At 40.9% G+C, this 23,767-nt stretch overlaps 1 protein-coding gene across 3 annotated transcripts in view; it reads left to right on the top strand.

The window, feature by feature from the left end:
- ube3b (ubiquitin protein ligase E3B) overlaps window positions 1-23,767 on the top strand; it is a 55,442-nt gene that overhangs the window by 10,473 nt on the left and 21,202 nt on the right. For 2 of the 3 annotated variants that reach the window (XM_078554430.1, XM_078554429.1), the window contains exons 7-17: window positions 60-156; window positions 1,211-1,296; window positions 2,108-2,190; window positions 5,220-5,325; window positions 6,589-6,709; window positions 7,385-7,562; window positions 9,267-9,430; window positions 17,748-17,915; window positions 18,880-19,051; window positions 20,780-20,898; window positions 23,081-23,195. In XM_078554430.1, the coding sequence (XP_078410556.1) occupies window positions 60-156; window positions 1,211-1,296; window positions 2,108-2,190; window positions 5,220-5,325; window positions 6,589-6,709; window positions 7,385-7,562; window positions 9,267-9,430; window positions 17,748-17,915; window positions 18,880-19,051; window positions 20,780-20,898; window positions 23,081-23,195 (1,409 nt within the window). The remainder of the gene's footprint in view (window positions 1-59; window positions 157-1,210; window positions 1,297-2,107; window positions 2,191-5,219; window positions 5,326-6,588; window positions 6,710-7,384; window positions 7,563-9,266; window positions 9,431-17,747; window positions 17,916-18,879; window positions 19,052-20,779; window positions 20,899-23,080; window positions 23,196-23,767) is intronic. The other variant, XM_078554431.1, reaches the window with a different exon arrangement.

The raw sequence follows: 23,767 nt of genomic DNA, 5'->3' as shown, positions 1-23,767 counted from the left end.
TTATTTAAGGTAAGGATTTATATAACAGATGGAAATATTTGAAGTTTTTTTTCTTGCAGCCTGATATTCTGCAGGACTGTAAGTTCATCACATTGTATCTCACCATGCTGGTCACATTCACAGACACCTCAACATGGAAAATACTGAGAGGGAAAGGTCAGTGGCAAAAACAACCTCTATGGTGTCTATTCCTGCATTAATTCACTAATAACTAGAAATTTTTATTCTGCTGTATTCTTTGCTTTGGACTTTTGAGGTGCAGGCAATTAGTTCCCGCCTATTTTTTTTTTCTTTCTGTAGATTTGGTATTTCTCTCCTTCTTCTTTCTGTGCATCTGAACACATATCTGGCTTCCAAACTTTTGCCTGTGTCCCTGTGTAACTCAACAGTCCAAGTGATCGGATGTTCATTTTTTTTCTTCTTCCTCTGTCTTCGCTGAGGAATTGCTTGTTTTTCACTAAATGTTCTCCCCTATTAACATAAATGAAATCAAGAACTTAACTGTGTAGAAATCGCAAATTAAGTTTCCACCAATTATAAAAGCAGGGTAAAGAGTAGATCAGTATCACATCATCTATTTCAGTTTGACGTAATGAGAATCATTATAACTATGAATGGAAAATATTACCATGATCCCACCTAAACATTTTTTGATGTCATTTAATTTTCTTCCTCCCCCCCCACTCCCTGAAACAACTGGCGTGTGCTGCAGTAAAGTTTCCTATATGTCGGATATCCTCTGGTGCCTTATTGAAGTGGCTAATTCTTTGAAGGGGAGTGTCAGCAGGCTTTTCAATTGCAGGGGCTTCGAAGCTGAGTCCAATACTATCCTCATCTGATGGCCACACGTGCATTTCCAGCAGAGGCTCCGAGAGAGAGAGTTCAAAAGTGAGAACCCTGGCTGATTTTTCACCTCTGGTCCTCTATTCCAAAGCATCGGGCAGACATTTTATAGTTCCGACCGCCACTTCAGCTAGTTCAGCACAAATAGAGTTGAGACTGAACATTCTGCTGAGTGCAGTAAATTCACTGATTAATTTTATATCTAAACAAATTCAATTTTTCAATTTATGTACATGGACGACATCTAGGAAATAGTAATTTTTAATACCTGAAAATGTTGTTAACCGCCACATTTCAGAGCAGCATAGAGATTCAGTGAACTTGTTCATCTCACGTTGCCAACACCATTGATTTTTCTCAATGACAGGAGAAGTTCTGAGACCTGCCATGAACCACATCTGTGCCAACATCATGGGACATCTCAATCAAAAGGGATATTACACTGTGCTACAGGTTTGTTCAAAAATGCTGTTTAAATTCAGTAAATCTAGTGTTTAAAAATCAGCCTATTGTGGTAGTTACTTTCAGCGAACATTTGAGTTGAGATTGATCTTTTTTGTATATCTTGTTAGCTGGATGTCTGATAGGAATGAAAACCCTGTCATCAGGTTAGAGGGCCCCCAAACAAAATGACTGAGAAATCCTCACTGGTGGAGTTTCCAACTTTTTTTTTGCTCATGGGATGTGGGTGTTGCAGGCTAGCCCAGCATTTATTCCCCATCCCTAACTGTTTTCGAGAAGGTGGTGATGAGCTGTCCTCTCGAACCGCTGCAGCCTGTAGGTACATCCACAGTGCTATTAAGAAGGGAGTTTCAGGATTTTGACCCAGTGATGCTGGCATGATGATATATTTCCAAAGTCAGCATGTTGTGCAACTTGAAGAGGAACACGCAGGTGATGGGTATGCACCTGCAGTCCTTGTAGTAGAGATTGTGGGTTTGGAAGGTGCTGTTAAAGGAGCCTTGGCAAGCTGCTGCATGGCATGCACACTTATCCCACAGGGGTACATCATTTCCCTAATGTGAGACAATATGGGCTCTTATTGTTAGCGACAATATTTAAAGACCAATGTGCTGTTTGTGTTTAACCAGCTAAAATTGGCAGTTTATCATAATACAGCAGCTTGGACTGAAGTTAGCACAGGCATGCATAGGGGTTAAAGCTGATTTCATTGTGTGTGACAGTAAGATGTAGTATACAGAATTTTTACTTGCATCCATTTTTTTGTTCATTGGTGATGGAAAATAAGTTTCTTTATCTCCAGATATTGTTAACAAATGGACTGGCAAGATCCAAACCATCTTTGTCCAAAGGCACTTTAACGGCCATTTTCACCCTTGCATTACGGTAAGGGAACTTCTGGGTCAAACTTCATTCCTGGTGCATCTTGCCTTAAGCTCTCCTTAAAGATGCCAGTTAAGCTTTCTGTGGTAACAGAATAATAACGTTTGTAGATGAAGCATCATAATCTATCAGATGGGCTACATGAACAATGCAAAAGCAAATTCTTAATCAACCACTGTAGGTTTGGCACATATTCTTCCATTGTCATAGGTACCTTTAATGCAGTTGATGGCCATTTGCAGCCCACCTCCTCTTTACCTGTTACCTTAGGCAGAACTGCAGTTTGGTGTACCTCTGGATCTCTATTTGTGACCTGCCCAGCTTTAGAATGCAGAACAAATCAACATTGATTGTTGTTTCCTCACCTTTTCTTGTTCTCAGTAAAAGAAGGCAAGGGAATGCTTTTAGGAGGCAGGGCTAACTCATCTTCCATCTAGCAAGTAAAGAGTTATATTAAAATTTATTATTTTCCTTTACCTTCCTATGCCTGCCCTGCATTTGGCAACTGCTCCCAGTGAAAATCATTGAGACTTCGCCTTCCAAGGAACCACTGGTGTAAACCCAAAATCCCATCATTCTGATGTAAATTATTACACCGCTTCTGATCGTAAACTTAGAGCAAGACATTTGAAAAGAAAACCTCTCATTTCGTACACCTTAGGAACACTGGACAGCAATTTTCATACGGTGAATCACATCCAAAATGGAATGACTACAGGCAAATACAGTGACTATCTTGCACACAGCACAACCTGAAAAATAGTAATGAAATGAATGATCATAAATTTGTTTTTGGTGGTGATTGAGGAAGTAATGTTGGTTAAGACATAGAAATCCCTGCTGTTCTTCAAATACTGACAGGGCTTTGGCTTAATATATGAAGGACATCACTGTCTGAATCCTGGAGATTGTGTGCCAGAATGTTGCTTGATCTCAGTCCTTTGACTCCTGGTCAATAATCATACCAGCTGAGTTAAGCTTTTACAGCCCAATGATCTGGATTGTGGGGGTTAATAAAAAGTTTGAGTAACATTGTTTTAGGTCAAATCCAAATGCAGTTGCTGGATAGTGTCTGAGCTGCTGGTCTCAAAGTAACTATTACAGTTCGGGTACACTCCAGCTATTTTCTCTCTTGTCTAACAGAGAGCTAACCCTAACCCAGAAATCAATTTTCTAAAAAATTGCATTTTTCTGGACAACAACAAATTTTCCTGTAAACAACAATATTAAATCCTCTTTCCGATAACAAATTAATTTCGGAGCTAATACTTGGGCACATATTTTAAGCTGACACTCAGCCATTGCTGAGTGGGCTGATTATTGAATGATATCGAGGACCTGTCCTCTTGTTCCAGTAGATATAAAAGATCCCACTGCACTATTTTGGGATGAGTTCTCCCACTGTCCTGCAAAAAAAAGCATCAAAACTAGATTCACTGGTTGTTGATTTCTATTAAACAAAATACTGCAGATGCTAGAATCTGCCTTGTTTACCTACATAACAACAGCGGCTGCCCTTCAAAAATAATGTCTTTTACTTTCAAACCAATAACGAAAATTCTACTTCCATAGCTTGTCTGTGTAACCGAAGTCACTTTATTTACAGAGCTGTGCACTTTTAGATGGTGAGAATTTTTTATCTGGATAATGTGCCTATTGCATCTGGCTGACTGCTTCCAGCTATCAAGTAACCACTTTAATGTTAAAATCCCATTCACCTTCACGCTGTGCTCACTGACCCTATACTGGTTCCCGGTTAAGCAACACCTCTATTTTAAAATTCAAATCCTTGTTTTCAAATCCCTCCAGAACCTGGCTCTCCCTTTCTCCAATCTCTTCCAGCCCCACAACCCTCTGAGATATCTGCGATCCTCTAATTCTGACCTCTTGAGCATCCCTGATTTTAATAGCTCTGCCCTTTATGGCCGTGCCTTGAGCTGTCTAGGCCCTAAGCTCTGGAATTCCCTCCCTAAGCCTCCCCACTCTCTGCCTTGCTTATCTTACTTTTCTCCTTTAAGACACTCCTTAAAATCTACCTCTTTGCAAGCTTTTAGTCATCTGCCCTGATATCTCCTTCTGTGCCTTGGTGTCATATTGGAGGGAACTTAATGCCCTCCCCCATGGAGGCTGGTGGCAGGCGGGGACCCCACTGCCTTCCCACCTCTACCCCGATTAAGTCATTTATGGGAAAGCCCATGAATGGCCTTCCCACCCTGCTGCCAATTGAGGTCCTTGAGTGGACACTTAATGGAATTACCCCAGTAGCATGTGAGCTCAACATGCGAGAGCACAGCAAGCAAACCGGTGCGGGGTCACTTGCCGGCTCCCAGGGGGATCCACTGTTCAAAGGCACTCAGTGCCTGATCAAAGGACCTGGCATCAGGAAGGACGGAGAGCCACCGCTCCGCCCACCTGCTGCCAACACTCGCCTGTGGCCTGTGATCCAGTGATGATACTAGGTCTCGGGTGTGTGTTTTGCTGGCAGCAACCACCGCCTGCCCGGTGGTGCTGGCATTCAGCAGAGCTGGAGGCCCCTGATTGGCCTGCAGCTCTCGGCAGGAGGGACTTCCCCGCCCGGGTCTTTGTCCAGTTCATTTTGCGGGTCTTCCCTAAAAGAGACTGAGGCTTCCACCAGCTCTCCAGCCAGTGGGTGACACCTCTGTTGCCCCCATTAAATCCAGCCCATTTTGTTTTGTAATGCCTCTGTGAAGCACCTTGACATTTTATTAAAGGCGTTATATAAATTCAAGTTGTAAAAATATGAACTTTTGTAAGTTGGTTAAACGACGTACATGAGGGAGAAAAGAATAGGAGGATTATGCCAATAGAGTTGGATAACAAGGCCTTGGAGGAGAGTCATGTAGAGGATAACATTAGCAGAGATTAGTTGTGCTAAATGATCTGTTTCTGTGCTGTGCCTTCCATGTGCAATACCATTAGTTTGTTCCATTCATACTCGCATGTGTTTTTTTTTAAAAAGCACCAGTTGTTAGCTCTTTCGGCACACTAATAGTTTACATTCTTTTCTCCAGCCCAGTGATTGCTGCCCATTTCTCAGACAACCTACTCCGTTCCTTTCTGCTGCACATCATGTCAGTCCCAGCACTGGTGACACATCTCTCTACGATAGTACCTGAGGTAAAGAAGTGTCACAAGGAAAACTGCATGCAACTTAATATCTATTTGTATAGGTACCTTTCCACTCCTTTTTTTAAAGCATACTTTTTGTTTGCAACTCTCCCTCCTCCCCAAATTTGCCAAACTTCCTTCAACTTCCCGTTTCTTCCTAGCCATTTCTCCACGGGAACAGGGTAGCATACTCTCACCAAACCTCTATCAATTTCATTGTTGTACTGGACGCTAAGGGGTACAAAGAATGGCAGCCATTTAGAAATGGTTCCTCCTCTTCTCCTTATCCTCCTCCCCATCAGAAGCAGCTTTAAAATAGTTTCCTGTCTTTGTCTTCCCCATCCACATCCCCACCCCCCTTCAGACTGCCTGGCTAATATTAAAAAAAAACAGAAACAGAGGTGCTAGAACTGCAGAGTGGGTTGATCGGCACCTGAATGTGAGTGGTTTCTCTTTACAGGTGCTGATGATCCTGTTTTGAGTTTCTAGCATTTTCTGTTTTTTATTTTTGGCGAATTGCTGAATTTTTCTACACTGCAATGTGGTGCATTATTATCCCCAGACTCTGCAGCTTACAATCTACATATGATTGGGTAATTTGTTTTTGGTGGTGTCTGAGAAGGCTGAATTTCTCTCCCCAGAGGCACACTGACTCTACATAAAACAAGCAGAAGCATCATTGTTATCACCAGGTTCAGGAAACAGGCTATTCATTGAATAAAGGAAGGATTAGGAAATATTTTCAGTACACCTGAAGCTGCTACAAAATATTTTAGTATTCTTGAATTGCTTTGGGCATTAAAATGCTGAGATTTGTTTGGAACATTTTTTTAAAACTCTTTTGCTCCTGATAACCATTTTTTAGAAAACGTTTTCCGCCTCTGTTGGAATGAGTGGAAGTTTGGCTTCAAAAAACTGTGGCTATTTGTTTCATTTGCAGGAAGAAATGTCATTGAGTGTAGGTATTTTTGCATTTTGAGAGCAGTTATCCCTAGCATATGTCTTTTAACTGCTGATCTACTCAGTTCCTTTGTATTTTACCTTATGATGAACAAGTAATCATTTGCATTACATCTTACAATAGCTGGGAATTTAAATTCAATGGGATCACTTTTTTTTTGCTGTAATCACAGCAGTTTCTGAGGCTGACTCAGCTGAATGTGGTGCAGTATGACTATCTCAAACCAAGTGCTCTTGTGGCACATCAACCCTTCCACGAGAGATCCTCTCAGCTTCTCACCAGATCTGAATGAATTGTCCCTTTCTATTCAGTGTATGGCTATGGTCCATTCCCATGAGCTGCTACGGAAATTCATCCTGTTTTTAAGTCGAGACGAGCAATGTGGTGATATCTGTGTGTGCTTGGAGGGAAGCCATACGCTTTGTCTGCAGGGTGAGTGTTCCAGGAATATCGACTTATTCAAGGTTATGCTTGCAACGTTGTTTCTATTTTGTCAATGTTAAACTAATGATTTGTTTCACTATTGCATAAGCAGCTTCTTTAAAACACTGTGCATGCCAGGTTCCCATTAGCCTTTGGGTTAGTTATTGAGTAGGCCCCAGTTTCCTTTGTTCTGAATTAAGATAACATTTGGGCACCCTGTGAGTGATGTAAAGGATAATTGGAAGTGATTACAAGGCAGGTTGTGGATAAAATGATCCAAATTTGATCTTCCTATCTGATCTGTTAATTTATCTTGCTAAAGTTGGATGACCCAATTTATCTTGACATTTCTGGGGCATTGAAGGAGAAAGTAAAACTGCATGTGAATATTGGTTTAATCTTGCATATGACGTCACCCTTTCTTGAATGGTTCACTGATGCTCACTGTTTAGATTCACCCATGAAGGGAAATTTGGCCAAGTATTACAAAGCTGCTTATCGACCCATAGCCTAGTATAAGTCAATGCAATCGGGGAATGTGAAGGGAAAATTGGGAGGGGTGGTGACCTTAAGTTCATCTTATTTGGACTACAGAGCAGAATATTGTCTCTGAATATTGATGAAAGTGGCGGGTTGTTCTTAACTTTGATTTTTTTCAAAATTATATCTATCCAACTGACACAGGGAATCTAATTTATCTGGCCTACCTGTCTGAGAATGTGTTGGAGGAGGAAACAAATCACTTTGTCAGTGCGCTGACTGCCATGCTCTCATATTGCCAGAAATATGTATCTCAGAAGAAGTCCAACCTGACGCACTGGCACCCCGTACTTGGTTGGTTCTCCCAAACTGTTGATTATGGGTATGTGATAGCAGTGGATATTTGAGTTAATCCGATAAAGTCTGTTAAACTAACGTGTTATGTTCATTCACTTTAGTTTTTCCTGTCTGCTTATTGACTTCTGTTAATCTCAACCTCTTTGATGGGAACAGTGATTTAGTGATGTCATTTGCGCTGTATCTAACCTGTGCTTTGCCTGACCTGGGAGGATTTGATGCTGACACTGGGTGCAAAATACTGTAATGGCAAAATGTCCCATTCCCCAGCACTCATGTTTATTACCTTAACATCAACATTTGACCAAAGATACAAAAAAAAGTTTGCCCAGCCTTAACTGCTTATTGTCAATAAATTGTAGCTATCCTGACCACCTTGAAATGTTAAGTCACTTTCCGTTTTGACAATTTAGTAATCCAGTGCGTTAGGACATTGTCCTTTTACTTTTAGAATTTGTTTGTAAACCCAACCTAGAGTTGATGGATGAAACCTTCCTTTCTTGCTGGTTATAAGAGTCTTAAGTGTTTCCCTCAATATTTATCACTGTGGGTGTGAGCACTGAATTCCATCATCTTAAACTGTGATGCCACAAGTGCAGTTGATGTGGGAAGTGCTAGTGCACAAATGGTCCTCAAATTGGTACTTTCACATGGGGCAGAAATTTCCCCCCATTGGGGGGGGAAAGTTGAAGAGCGGGCGCGCAGAGGCGTGCCTCCGATCGGGGGCATGCCGCCGTTTTACGTGGGTGGGCCAATTAAGGCCCACCCAGCATGACATCTGCACGGAAGCGCGATGCGCTCCCTGTGCGGGTGGGGGGCGATTCCCTGAGCTGAGAGTGTGCTCTTTCGTGCATGCGCACAAAAGAGCGCACTCATCTCCCTGTGGCAAAGTGCTGCCTTGGGGAGATCAGCTGTGCATTAAAATACGTTAAAAATAGAAAAAAAAATTCCCTGACATGTCCCCTCATGTGACAGTGTCACATGAGTTGGGACATGGCCATAACTTTTAAAAATACTTTAATTAAATTTTTTAAAACCTACATGAAACCTCATCTCGCCCGTGGATGAGGTTTCATGCTTTTTCTAATGCTCGCCAGGGCTCCTGGCCTGCCCGCCAACCTAAAGGCGCAGCTGATTTTGCTGAGCCCCCGCCTACCTGAAAATTTAAATGGGGCGGGATGACGTCGGGAGTTCCCCCTGACGTCACCGCGTGTCATTTTATGTGTCAGCGAGTGGGCCCTGCCCCCCTCTCGCCGATGGGAAAATTCTGGCCATGGGAAAGCCAGAAGGACAATTGTAACGTTTAAAAGGGAAAATCTCTCACTGGTTTAGTAGGAGATGCACTTCTGAAGTTGGGCTAAAGGAATATTGTATAGATATAATAAGATTGGCTTTACACTGAGCCTTTTTCCCAGAAAGAGTTGTCAACAGAAAGTCTGTTCCCCCAGTTGTGATATACCAATTGTGGCATATACTAGTTGGCCTTGAATGCTAAACATCAGGAAACGTTCCGTCCTTCAATGTTGGAATTTTTCACATTGATCAGCTGAGCTTTTTAAAATCCAGTTTTCACCCAATAACGAAAATTAAAGCACAAATAAGTAAGGTATGTATTGAAACTCAAGACAACAAAATAAAACCAGTATTTAATAGTTTGCTCTATGCATCATTAAAGAAGCTTTATTCTAAAGAATCTCTCCAATGATTCCTTCATTGTGCCTATTTTCAGGTTGAACGAAGCAATGCCTCTAGTCACCAAGCAGTTGCAGTACTTGTGGAGTGTCCGGGTCATTCGTATGCTTTTCCATGATGTGTTGAGTAAGAAACTGGTTGAGAATCAAGACATAACACATACTCAACACTCGAGTCCTTCAAACAACATTCATGTCAAAAGTAAGTATCTGTTTTAGTATGCATCCTTAATGAAAAGCATTAACCTAAAGGCTCTTTACCTCCCCAGCTTCATTCCCCTGACAGTTCAGTGCATATCTGCATTGTCCAGTTGCCACATCAAGCCATGCAGACCATTTTGGTCTTCGAACTGACCTCAGTTGAGGTGCTACAACTGGCCTCAGCACCCATGAACTATAAGGGAAGGGGGTGTATTCGCCAGAGTTCCTGCTGCTAATTGCTGTTTAACAACCTTTATGGACATTGACTAAATGTCAGTATCTAACAGCTTCTGTGATGAATGTAAAATATCTAGTAGTTTAAAGTAATAAGATGAACAGGTGTAGGGTATTGATTAGTTAATTATATTCAGAAGTGTATATAAAGAACAGTCAGCCAGCAGCAGGGGTGGGGGTGAGTGGCGAAGTAAGCTCTGTGGCAAGCAATACACAATCTCTATCAAAGCATCCTAGTCGTCTTCACAGCCAGGCTTAGGAATTTCCCTGGCATTTGGTCGCAGAGAATGTTTGCCTGAAAGTGAATATTGGAGACTAAGATTTATTTCCAGACAGAAGGCTGGAGTTATTTTTTGAGAGAGGGCTATAATTGGAGACTTTCTGAAGAAAGATGACTGAAACCAGGTATAGGGTGGCAGGATATGATTTTCCACCACTGTTTTGTGAAACGGAACCTTATGATCAAAGGAAAAATATAGTTGTATGGACCTAGTCTCTAACTAAAAGAAAGCAAGGGATGGCTCTGGCACTTTCGCTTCCTGCTAGGAGCAAGGTTAGTTGCAGTGTTCTCGGAACTAGATGCTCAGGAACTGAACAATGAAGAAGGTTCGGACGTTCTCTTGAGATTCATGGATAAAATTTATAAGAACGATGACTTATTGAATGCGGACTGGCTTATTGAATGCCTATGAGGCTTGGTCAGACTTTGATAAATTTTAAAAAATGGTCGATTCTTCCATCGAAGAATACATTATGGAGTTAAACCGACTATGTACACAGTTGCAGTGAGCCCACTTGGAAATTCCTAAATCCGTATTTGTCTTTAAATTATTGGACTGTGCTAGAATATCAAACATGGATAGGCTGTTGGTTTTGACTGGAGTTAGATTCAAAGAGAGAGATACGGTTTTGGATCAAATGCCTGAAGCCTTAAAAAAAAAATTTCTAGAAAAGCATCCATTTCCGGCTGCTTTTATGGCACAACTGGGCTCTTCAGCAGTGACACCAAAGATGGAGGATACAATGCTAGCAGCATTTCAAGACCTTTCGAATATAGGGCCCAAAGGTCCGTACGAAAGGAGAATTACAAACAAAAAGTATGAGGTCAGAGACCATTTTGGGAGCTATAATAGGTGGTGGAAGTTGGTCAATTATGGCAGGAGGATGAACCCCAGGAATAGCCAAAGAGTGGTTAAGAGGTACTTGAAATGTGACTCTAAGCATCATTTTGCGTTGAATTGCCTAAAAATGAAAAACAGGGTTTTGAGAGACAACAATGACATGGAAGGTATGGAAGGTGAGAAGGACGATACCGACCAATCTAGAAGGAATCGTATTGGTTACCAGAAGCTTCAGCCCAGCAACAAGAATCCTGGTTGCAGATTTGCTCAGTTGTGCAGTTCTAGATAGTGGGTGTACGCCTACTGTTTGTGGAGCAGACTGGCTAACATGTTACATGGATTCTTTAAGTTAGGAAGACCGAAGTAAAGTAAAAGAATATGACAGTTCTACTTGTTTCAGGTCTGGTGATGGTAACACGTTGAAATCACTAAAATTAATAGTAATTCCGTGTAAAATAGCAGGGGTAAAACTTTATTAGTACTAGTATGTTATCAAGTGAAATACCTTTTACTGTTAAGTAAGCCTTCAATGAAAAAGGTCCAAATGAAGTTGGACCTGGAGCATGATAAAGCGATTGTTTTTGGTAGATCTGTAAATTTGCAGTTTACACAGTTGGGACATTTTTGTATTCCTTTAAGGCCTATCATCTCTAGACAGAGTGTTGAAGAGATATTAAGGGCAGCTGGAGATAGGGATTTAAAAGAGCAGCAAATTATTACCAAACTACATCGACAATTTGCGCATCCCTCTGGCTATAAGTTGAAGATTCTGTTAAAGGATTCAGGGGTACTGCATGTGGAATACACTAGACTTGTCGAGGATATTAGTGAAAAGTGTGATATTTGTAAAAAGTACAGGAGAATGCCATTACGACCAGTAGCAAGTCTTCCATTGGCGAGAGACTTTAATGAAACCGTAGCGATGGACCCCAAAGTATGGGATAAAGAAAATAAAATGTTTTTCTACATTTTGTAGACGTAGTGACTAGGTTTAGTCTGTCAGCAATAATTTTTAATAAAGACAAAGAAGTAGTTACCTATAAAATAATGGAGAGGTGGATAGGAACGGGGCTGGGAACATCAGCTAAATTCTTAACGGACAATGGAGGAGAGTTTGCCAATGATGAATTCAGGAGTATGTGTGAAAATTTGAATGTTGTAACAATGCACACAGCAGCAGAAAGTCCTTTTAGCAATGGGATGTGAGAGAAATCATGCTGTGATTGACTGAATGCTCCAAAAAATGTTAGCTGATCAGCCGAATTTTAAGTTGACAACTGCTCTAGCATGGGCAGAGCATGGAAATAACATGCTCCAGATGGTTGGGGGCTACAGCCCCTACCAGTTTGTGACAGGAGTCCGAAAATACCTTCAATAATGTGGGACCAATGACCAGCTTTGAAGGAGACTACCATTAGTTAAGTTTTTGCAGAATATTTGAATGCCATGCATGCAGGGAGGAGAGCATTTTTTAAGACGGAGGTTTCAGAAAAATATCAGGGGAGCTTTAAGGTATCGAATCAGGCCGCCAGAATTTAACTTTAAGCCTGGGGACATGGTGTAGTATAAAAAAGAAGGGCAGAAAGAATGGAGAGGCTGAAGAAAAGTTATAGGCACTGATGGCAAAATGATAATCTTACAACATGATAATGAGACTGTTAGAGTACATTTCATGCAGCTTACTGGCACTGATTACACATTGATGGAACCTGAACAGACCTTGGAAACTGAAGATGCACCATGCACTTTGCACACATATATGCCGGACCTGTACGAGCAACAGATTGTGGCAGATAATGAGCTCAGTGAGAGTAGGCCAAATGATAGTGAAGATCAGGATAGGGCCATTTATCACAACTGAATGTACAAGACAAGGGGCAGAAGGGGCAGAATATCAGACCTATGGATTGACAGAGGGAAGTAAAAATGTGGAAAACCAGGAAATGTAATGTAAGTTCAGACAGTGGGCCTACTGGCGATCACAGCCCAAGGAAGAGACTACAAACTTGTAAAAGGAGGTCTAGTCGCAGGAGGGACAGGTCGAATAGTAGTAGTCCAGATAGGGACAGGAGATCTAGTAGGGGATGTAGTTTAACTAAAGCAAGGGCCAAAGAACAGGTGAGGAGTGACACAAGAAGTAGGAGCCCCTACAATAGAGAAGCTCTAGTGACTACTAACAAGTTAGATGGTAAATTGGTAAAGGAGGCAAAACAAAAAACTTGAGAGCTAGAGATGTAGGGGGTGAGAGTGATCCTTATGGAGTCTCACTTGGGTTTGGAGCCGTACACTGAACGTAACAGGAATGAGTGACAATGCCAAGTAATGTGTTTAAACAACAATTATATTGAATAATAATTAGAAGAATAACATGAAAATTATAATTGATATTATAAAAATAAAGTAATAAGAAAGAAAGATAATTTTATTGAAAGGAGAAAGCACTTTATATATAAAATGAAAAGAAGACCAACTCTACTTACATACTATACATACAATGGTTCATACATCACCAAGTCTCTGAATAACCTTACACGGGTGGGCACTTTGGTCAGTTGCTCCGTTCCCAGCCCTTCCTCCCGTAGTCTCCAGTGGTTGACTATTCCACTCTAGCTGCAACAGCAAATCCTGGAAGCAGTGTCCCTTTAAACCAAGTTTCTGGCTTCATTCCAGCCTCTTGAAGCTTTATTCAGACTTTTTCAAAACATGAGTCTGGAAAAACATGAATCCTTATCAATTCATCTCTCAGGCACTGAAAGGCTTTGTAATATTCCAGTTGTCTATGCATATTTTGATGGTGTCTCCCATCTGCCATCAGTCAGGTTGTATGACCATCAATCAAACTCCATCTCCTGATTCTACACCATTGTTCACCAGCCCATGTAAGGCTATTCATTGTCCTGGTTTTAGTTAAAGGGTTATTGAATGCAGTAAGAAAAAGGATTTCTGATAAATTTAGAAAAAAACTTTTATTTTAGTAGTGTAGCTTAGAAAGGGAAACAGAGATGTAGACCAAACACTGGCTGTGAATAGACAGTGTGGAAAACAAAGTCTTGGGAAAACACATTGCTACTGATTATTATGATTAATTATTTGACTTAATCAAAGTACAATCACACAAGGCTACAAAGTAACTTTAAATATTCAATACAGGCTTAAAATCAAGAGCAAAGCAGAAATAAAATGCAAAGATATAAAATTGCAAAAATTAATGGCTCTAGGCCTCGGGCCTGCAGAGAGAGTTTGGTGTTCACACGGAGGTGCCAGACGAAGGACAGCCAGTGTTGTCCCATAGATGGATAAGTATGGAGAAAGTACTCCTGATAAGTATAAAGCCAAGGCTAGACTTGTAACTTGGGGATTTGAGAAACAACTGGGCAACCAGGAAGTTAGAGTAGACTCCCCAAAAGCAAGAAAAGTAAATTTGAGGATTTTCCTAGCATTTTAGCAACATACTCATGAGAATGTAAATCCATTGGCATCAAAACAGCATTTTTGTAAGGGGTGCAATTTCAAAGCAAAGTCTCCTTAAAGGCTCCAAAAGAAGCTAGAGATATAGAGGGGAAATTATGGAGGCTGAACAAGTGTGTTTACAGGCTAAATGATGCATCCAGGGTATGGTATTTTTCATAAAAACAAAATTCTGCAAATGCTGGAGATCTGAAATAAAAACAGAAAATGCTGGAAAAACTCAGCAGGTCTGACAGCATCTGTGGAGAGAAAAACAGAGTTAACATTTCGAGTCCATTACCCTTCAGAACTAAAGAGAAGTAGAAATGTGATGAAATTTATACTGTTTAAGGGGGATGGAGCAGGTGAAGCTGGACAGAAGGCCAGCGATAGGTGGGGTCTTAGGAGAGATGGACAAAAAGACAAAAGGAGTGTTAATGGTAAGGGCTAAAGGGGGCGCTGATAGTGGCAAAAAGGTAAGAAAGCAGAATGAATCTGTGAAAGATCAACAACAAATAACATGGCCCTTTTGGGGGTGGGGGAGGGGGCGGTGGACGGGGATAAAGGGATAAAAAAGGGGATAAAGCAATGAATGAATAAAAATGAAAATAAGTGGACAAAAAATAATTTTTTTAAAAAGGGGTGAAGATAGAAGAGAGAGCTCATGGTCTTAAGTTGTTGAACTCGATGTTAAGTCTGGAAAGCTGTAAAATGCCTAATCGGAAGATGAGGTGCTGTTCCTCCAGTTTGTGTTGGACTTCGCTGGAACATTGCAGCAGGCCAAGGATGGACATGTGGGCATGAGAGCAGGGTGGTGTGTTGAAATGGCAAGCGACAAGTATTTTTCAGTTATGTTCATCCTACTAAAAGCTGTGTGTCTTCAGCTATAAGCAAATTCAGCAATGTTTTATTGGTACCATGAAGGAAAACTAGCAGGAATTTTATTAATGCACCTAGATAATTTCCTGTTGCGGTTGGGGGGAATCTGCGGCATTTGAGAAATTTATGATAGATAAAATTATAAAGGAATTCAAAAAAGTTGGGCTTCTGGAGCTTTTAAGAAGATAGGGTTCGTCATTAGGTGACTAAGTTGGGAATAACCCTGAATCAACAGTCTTACCTAGAGAATGTTAATAGGATCCTGATAAACCAGGCCAGATCCTCAAAAAAGGAAGACCCTACAACCAAGGAAGAAGCAGATCAATTAAGAAGCTTAATAGGAAATTAAACTGATTATATACACAAGCTAGACCAGATGCGTGCTATGATGTATTAGAATTGAGCACCATGCTGAAATATGCTACTGTTGGGAAAGTGCTAAAAGCAAAGGAGACAGTGAAGAAATTAAGTTTAGAAGAATGAGAGAGTAATTAAAAGAGCCTTAGCTGTGGAGACACTTGCGCTGGTAGAAGCTATGTATTTATTGAGTATTTCAAAGGAACTTGTATAGAAGGGGCAGCCGAGGAAAAATGCGGCTATTGAATGCTACATAGATAACTGTTCGCTCTAGGACAATGCCCATTTGACAAAGAGTGTCACAGAAAGGTTGAGGATTGATCTTGTGAGTATAAAAGAGAGATTGGAAAAGAAGGAGATTTCCAAAACACAATGGGTTGGCGCAAGTCACCGGTTGTCAGATTGTTTCACAGAAAGAACTGCTTGTCCAAAGAAATTGTTGGATATCCTCTGTAAAGAGCATATCTTTTTATTTTCTGTTGGACTGTGAGTTAAAATTACAATGGCTGCAGGCTGAAAGATATGTCCACTGGAACAGGATGAGAGATATACACAATGTTGCAGTCTTGGAACAGTGTGTGCCATGAAAGACAGGATGATGCCAGAAAGGAGTCCTGGACCAAGGAAGCTGCCTGGCAACAACATTTTAATTGGCTCCTGACCAGGTGACCAGGTTTTGGGTGCAAAACAGTGCAGCAGAATAGCTTCTAGCTGAAAGGAGCAAGATCTAAAACTTCTTTCTCCTGTGTGTGGAAGATTCCAGTAATTCCATAATAATAGCTAGCTGGCTTTTCTTCTCATATCTCTATAATCTGCTGTCTCTCTGAAAACCTCTGTCAAGAGGCAAAGGGGAAAATCACTGTTAGAGACATTGAAAGGCAGGTGCCCAACTAGTGAACTAAATACTGAAAGTGCTGGAAGACCATCTTGTGTTATCAGCAAGAACTGAAAGGAATTTGGAAGACATCGATCAAAGTCAACCCATCGAATCCTGTGTTCAGGAATTGGTGCTATTGAACTGTTTTATCCCACTCTTAAAATCCATGTTTTTGTGTGTCTTATGTGTCTTGTATGTGTGTGTATAGGGATTTAAGAAGGGGTAGAGTTTAGGCTATAGAGTTAGAAATTAGCAGTTCATATTTCTTTCTTTTGCCACTGGTTAACGATAGTTTGTCCAATAAACAGTTATTTACTTAGGTTTACAAACCTGATGCTCGTATTCTGTTAACCTAAATTAAATAGTTAGGTAGAATTGGGGCAATGTGGTGGTTTGATCAAACTTCTCACATTTGTTGCTGCTCAGGGAACAGTGGGGCTTGATATTACAGTGCACTATCCCCAGTGAGTCGTGACACCTCAAAGAGGGACGCCTTGTGTTACAATGGATTATGAGAACACAGAAATTTTCACGTTGTAACCTTATTAATTTTTTTTTGTTGTTTTCAAGACGGGGTGAATATGGAGTGTATAAAGATTGATTGTAAAGTAAGATAATGTATTGTCATTTTTGTATTTTTCTTATGAATAGCTTTTGTTTGTATATCAATTTAAAGAAAAGAGGTGAATCTGTTAGTATTAAATAAGTTCTGTTGATGGATGTTACATAACTAGTAGTTTAAAGTAATAAGGTGAACAGGTGTTGGGTATTGATTAGTTACTTATACTCTGAGTATATAAAGAAAAGTCAGTCAGCACTGGGGGGTGGTGTTAGCGTGGAGAAGTAAGCTCTGTGGCAAGCAATAAACAATCTCTTATCAAAGCATCCTAGTCTGCCGTCTTCATAATCAGGCTTGGAAATTTCACTGACACTAAAGACTGGGCATTTTCTTATGCCCTCGCCACCTCGACTCGCACTTTTGAGCCCCAGGCACCTGAGTCATCTTACCTCTTGAGTCAGTGTTGTTAAGGAGAGAAGAAAACTGGTGAAAGGTGGAACGGGACTTTGATTCAAAATTAAACAGTTGTGTGGTATATTGAGCTGCAACATGTTCCTTTCCTCCCTGGGACTTGTATTGGAAACTGGGCCTGACTATGGAAATAAAGTCTTGCCTCTTCTGTAACAATTAAGGTCCCAACTTCAATGTGATTGGAGCAGTATGCCCCTTGCAGACAAAGTCTGTCCCACAATTGCACATTGCTTTACCTGGAAATGCTTGCTGCTGGCAGTGGAAAATTGGGAAAGTGCTGCATTTCCCAGACCTAGATCCAACATCCATCACCTAGATGAACATCAAAGGAAATTTTCTATATAATAGTTTTTAAAAAAATTTTTTCTTGTAGATCTCTTCAGGCGAGCATTTCAGAAGTCAGCCTCCATGCGAAACATTCTGAAGCCAGTTGGCGGGAAGCGTGTGGACTCTCCAGAAGTGCAGAAGGTTTGCAGTATCTGTGTGCTATATCAGACAGCACTGACTACACTCACCCAGATTCGACTCCAGATTCTTACTGGTCAGTCTTGTGTTTTTAGAATGTCCCTGTAAAAATCAGCTTTTTTTTTTGAGATGCTGCAGCTGAGATATTTTTCCAAAAGAATAAATCTACAGTGAATAATACAGCGAAAAGGGATTTCACATAAGCCAGCTATCTGTAATAGAGTGCTGAACTATTGAAGTCTCGAAGGTTTACCCCTGTAATTTTCCCCAGGCCCTTGTTTAATTAGTCCCTTTTACAAATACTTATCCACTTCCCTTTTAAAGCTATAATAGATTCTGTTTCCACTACAGTTTCAGGTAGGACTCTGCAAGTCCTCGAACCCTTCTGTATAAAAGATTTTCTCCTAATCTTTCATTCTTTTGATGATTATCTTGAATTTATGCCCTCCAATTATCAACTCACTGGAAATAATTTTCACTTATTTACCTTATCAAAACCCCTCAAAGTTTGGAACAATGATATGATACCTCTTAAACTTGTCATTGTGAAAAAGCAAATCCATATTTCTCTATTTTCCATTATTACCTTTAATCCCTAGTATCATTTTACAAAGTCTCTTCTGTACCCCCTCTATGGGGCTTCAGTCCCAAAGAAGGACCCCCAAAACTTTACATAATACACCTGCAGCCTGTCCAGTGATTAATCCAGGTTTAGAATTTCCTTTTTGTTTTACACTCTAAAAAATCTAGGAGATCCAATAGCAGCTTTATCAATTTAGCCTTCCACTTTTAAAGATCACACCAGATGTTGTATCTACCCACTGAGCCATTAGGAAAGCCTGGAAAATGAATGCTTTAATAAAGTATACTTTTCATCAGAAATAATCAAAAGTGTTGGTGGCTAGTGGAACAAATAAAACATTTTCAGTGATTTTTAATGGAGACCTGGTAAGAGTTGAGTGGACATTCTCAGCCCATCTTGTGTCCAGGGGATGAGTCCTTTTTTTGTTTTGACTGATTTTTATATGTCTGCATTTCAGGGTTAACCTATTTAGATGACTTGTTGCCCAAGTTGTGGGCGTTCATTTGTGAACTAGGACCTCAAGGGGGCCTGAAGCTATTCCTTGAGTGTCTGAACAATGATACCGAGGAATCCAAGCGACTTCTTGCAATGCTGATGTTATTTTGTGACTGCTCACGGCACCTTATCACGTAAGTTTGTGTGAGGTTTGTGTAAGTTTGTTTGAGACCTGCAGGCATAAGCGGAGTGGCCTGGGTGGGGAGGGGGCAGGTGGGTGGAGCAAACCAACTTCATTTGAAGGGGAACAGAAATTAAAGGTAAGAACTTTTGCTGCAAGTACTCCAAACTTTTACAGAAGAAATTAAGGAGACAAATTTTCTTGCCCGCATGAAGTCAGAGAGGGAATCGTGCCTGCTAGGCTACACTGATCATGTGACCCGTGAGAAACATCCACGTTCAGTTCTGTATTGGAAATAACAGCTGTCACAACTTTAAACCAAACTTATAGTCACACCGCTGCCATCCACTCAAACTATACTGGAGACAGGGATAGCCTGTAAAATATGTTTTTGCAAAGCCTTAAACCAGTTATTGTCATCGCTTCTTCCAATTAATTTTCAGTAACTGATGCAGAAGTGCCTTTTTCATTGCAAAAAGTCTTGAGAGTAAGATTGTAGATTTGCAGAAATGCATAGTGGCAATCTCTTCAACCTATTTACGTTTAAAATGGTGACCGTGACACAGTGCTGCTTTCATTCAACCAAAATCTTAACGTTGGAGCTGAATTACATTTATAGAAATCTAGTTTTTCTCTTGTCTTGCCTTTATGGCATGTCTCTCTTTGTCAGTAAATATGACTCTGTTGGAAATTCTTTGTTAACATAATGTGCCTATTGAAAATAATATTTTAATAAGCCGCAAGGTTAGAGATTGTCATTTGATCCCTAATACCTATACCAGTTGGAGCTCCATGTCAAAACTATCCACTGTGATAATGCTTCTCTACCCCTTCCTGTTTTTTTTAATAATTCTCTGATTTGTTTTTTACTGCATTATATTGGGTTATCCTGTTGTGGTAATGCAGTTTGCTTCCACGGCATTTACAGGAATCCACAATCTAATGAGTCTGTTGCCATAGTTGTATGGTTCCATTGAGTGGATTTTATTTGAAGGATTTTTGCCTTGGAAACTCAAGCTTTTGAGAAATAAAGAAGAGGTTTGCATCTGTATAGCACCTTTCATAACCTTATGGAGGTATCAAAGTGTTTCACAAGCAATGAAATATTTTTGAAGTGCAGTCACTGTAGGGAAACATGGCAGCCTGTTTGGGTACAGTGAGATCGCATAAGCAGCAATGAGGGAATGACCAGATAATCCTTCGTTAGTGGCTTTTTAGAGTGATAAATATTGACCAGGACACCAGGAGAACTCCCCTGCTGTTCTTTGAATGCTGCCATGAGACTTGTTGCACCCACCTGAGGGCAGACAGGGCCTCGCTTTAACGTCTCATTGAAAAGATGGCACCATTGTCAATTCAGCACTCCCTCAGCACTGTTGAGGACTCAGCCTGGCTAGGTAGCCACTAGTGACAATCCTGACTTTTGATTCACTTCATATGACACTACTTTTTTGACAGGTGAATTTAATAGGGATAATTCAACTCAAATGGTGTGTGCACGAGTGTAATGTCAGACCATCGCTCCTTAATGTCAAGTTTAAAAATAATTTATTTCATTTAGAGGTTCTCCTTAACAAACCCCAGTTCCTGCTTGTTGAGTCTCATGATTTATTAGGTGGCTGTTTAGTATAGCCTTGGGAAATCTTTAACTCCTTTTTTCCTCCTTTCTTGTACCACCTACCTCACTGCTAATTCTCTGTCCCCTATGCTAAGAAAATAAATTCTAACAATATTATTACAGGATCTTGGATGACATTGAGGTGTATGAGGAGCAAGTCTCATTCAAGCTGGAAGAGCTGGTCACCATCTCCTCCTTCCTGAATAATTTTGTGTTTAAAATGATCTGGGATGGCATTCAGGGTGAGTTTACTTACGTAATATCAAGAATTGTAACTGGTCTGTTGTGGCAACTTTCTGGTTAGTTTTGTGGAAACACTAGTGCCTGTGTTCAAATTTAACCATTGATTCCTGGGCTGAAAGACCCATGCTAAGGGGAGAGATTGAGTATAATGGGTCTATATTCTCTGCAGTTTAGAAGAATGTGAGGTGATCACATTGAAACATATAACATTCTTTAGAAGGCTTGACAGGATAAATAATGAAAGGCTGTTTCTCCTAGCTGTAGCCTCTAGACCTGGGAGTCATAGTCTCAGGATAAGGGGTCGTCCATTTATAGAGCTGTAGTGATACAGCACAGAAACAGGCCCTTCGGCCCATATTGTTGGTGTCGGCCAACAAGCACCTATCTATTCTAATCCCATTTTCCAGCGCTTAGCCCATAGCCCTGTATGCTGTGGCATTTCAAGTGCTCATCTAAATACTTCTTAAATGTTGTGAGGGTTCCTGCCTTTATCACCCCCTCAGGCAGTGTGTTCTGGATTCCAACCACCCTCTGGGTGAAAAAAAAGTTCTCCTCCAATCTCCTCTAAACCTCCTGCCTCCTACCTTAAATCTATGCCCCCTGGTTATTGACACCTCTGCTAAGGGGAAAGGTTTCTCCCTATCTACTCTATCTATGTCCCTCATAATTTTGTATACCTCTATCAGATCCCCCCTCAGCCTTCTCTGCTCTAAAGAAAACAACCCTAGCCTATCCAGTCTCTCTTCATAGCTGAAATGCTCTAGCCCAGGAAACATCCTGGTGAATCTCCTCTGCACCCTCTCCAGTGCAACCACATCCCTCCTATAATATGGTGACCAGAATCTGCACACAGCACTCCAGCTGTGGCCTAACTAGCGTTTTATACAGATCCAACATAACCTCCCTGCTCTTATATTCTATGCTTCGGCTAATAAAGGCAAGTATCCCATATGCCTTCTTAACCACCTTATCTACCTGTGCTGCTGCCTTCAGGGATCTATGACCGAGCTGAGAAGCCTCTTCATTCAGAGGCTTGTGAATCTTTGGAGTTTTCTATCCCTGAGGACTCTTAGATGCTCAATTGTCGAGTATGTTTAAGACTGGGATCAATAGATCCTTGGACACCAAAGGAATCGAAGGATATTAGGATAGGGCAGAAAGGGGAATTGAGGTAGAAGATCAGCACACAGGCTCAAGGGGGTGTATGGCCCATTCCTCCTAATTCTTTTGTTTCTTATAGTGTGGCGAGGCTGTCCTTTAATATTTTGAACTTTCTGCTGAAATAACTAAGAAGGCAAACCTTTCACCTCTGAAATCTGGCATTGAATCCAGTTCAGATTAAGATAGTGATGTTGATCTGAGTAACTCTTAGCTGCTGTCCTGTCTTATGTTGGGGGATCTCTGTGAATTTAATTTGGATGAGTACCTAATCCAGTTCTCAGTGAACACAAGTACAAGATACACACTGCTTTTACAGTTTGCAATTCTTGATCCTTAAAAATCATTTCCCAAATACCTTCAGTTGCATCTAGCACCACAAGAAATCCATTTTAACACATCTGAAGAACCTCATTCTCATCCTCAGAAATCTGAGATTTTTCTGTAGTGCCAGGCATTAAGGCTTTAATATTTAAAAGATTATTAATTGAAAGGCTTTTATCAAAAAACAAACTTTTAATAAAACATAATAAGTTGCTAGTGGACAACCCTGCATCTTTCTGTTAAACCTGTATCAAGTGGCAAAATTTGGACAGAGCTACTACCTGGCAACATTGAACTCCAAACCTTCAGTGACCCATTGGGCTACTGTGAAAATTAGACAGATCTCGTGCAAAGAAGAGTTTTCGTTTCCTTTTTGAAACCATTGCATCATACCATTCAGGCCAATCCCAAAGAGCAAAAGATAAATTACTCCAAAGTAATGTGAGCAAAACGTAGAATGAGCGCAGTGAGATATTACCTCAATGCAACCTAATTTGCCATGTTCTTTGAGGCAAGCGGATTCATATCCGAATTTGTCCAATAAATGAATGCTTCTGTTCAGCTAATGGGGAAATTCAGACCAGATTTTTATGCAGTGATTTGATCTTTCTCGTCCCTACCTAAAATCAGGCTTGCGTTAGAATAGGTAGAGACCTAATCAGGCAAAATCTGAATTCAAACGTTTGTTCCTGGATCTAGAAAATGCAAAAGGAGAGCAACTGGAGCTGTTCCACTCCGTTCATGGGTGGCTGATGACTCTGTATGAGCGAGACTGCCGGCGACGCTTTGCTCCTGAGGATCACTGGCTACGCAAGTAAGTGAAGAATGAACTCTCAGCACAGTCTGTAGGAGAGCAATGCCCTTGCCTGCATCTTTTCTCAAAAAAAAAAGATGCAAGCACCAATCAGACTGGTGTGGCCTTTCCTGTCCTGTACATGTCTGACTACTAGTTTAAAAAAAAATAATGGCTAAATTTGCCAGTAAATGTCTTTTGGAAAATATTAAGAATAAACAGGTACTGAAAACTCGTTGGGCTGCATTTTACGCTCTCCACCGGCAGTTTTGAAGGTGAGGGGGTTTGTTAAATCCAATGGGCAACCCACCCCCCGACCTGTATGAAATTTTGTGTGGGGAAGCATCGGGCAGTGTGCCTGTCCTTGGGCCTATTAAGGCGCTTAAGTGGACAATAAGTGGCTGTTTAAGTGCCTCATCCTGCCCTCACTATTGTACCAGAGGCAGGGGAAGGCCCACACCATGCAGGAAACCCAGAAGCTTTAGCTGTGCAGGCTGCTGTCAGGCAATGTGTGAGAACCTCCTTTGGAGTGCCCTGGGCCCTTTTGGAGGCAAAGCCATCAGGACTGTGGGTGCTTGCGCTCCCTCCCTGCA

Source organism: Cetorhinus maximus, chromosome 12, assembly GCF_964194155.1.
Source record: "Cetorhinus maximus chromosome 12, sCetMax3.hap1.1, whole genome shotgun sequence".
NCBI lineage: Eukaryota > Metazoa > Chordata > Chondrichthyes > Lamniformes > Cetorhinidae > Cetorhinus > Cetorhinus maximus.
This window is presented reverse-complemented; position numbering and strand designations above follow the sequence as displayed.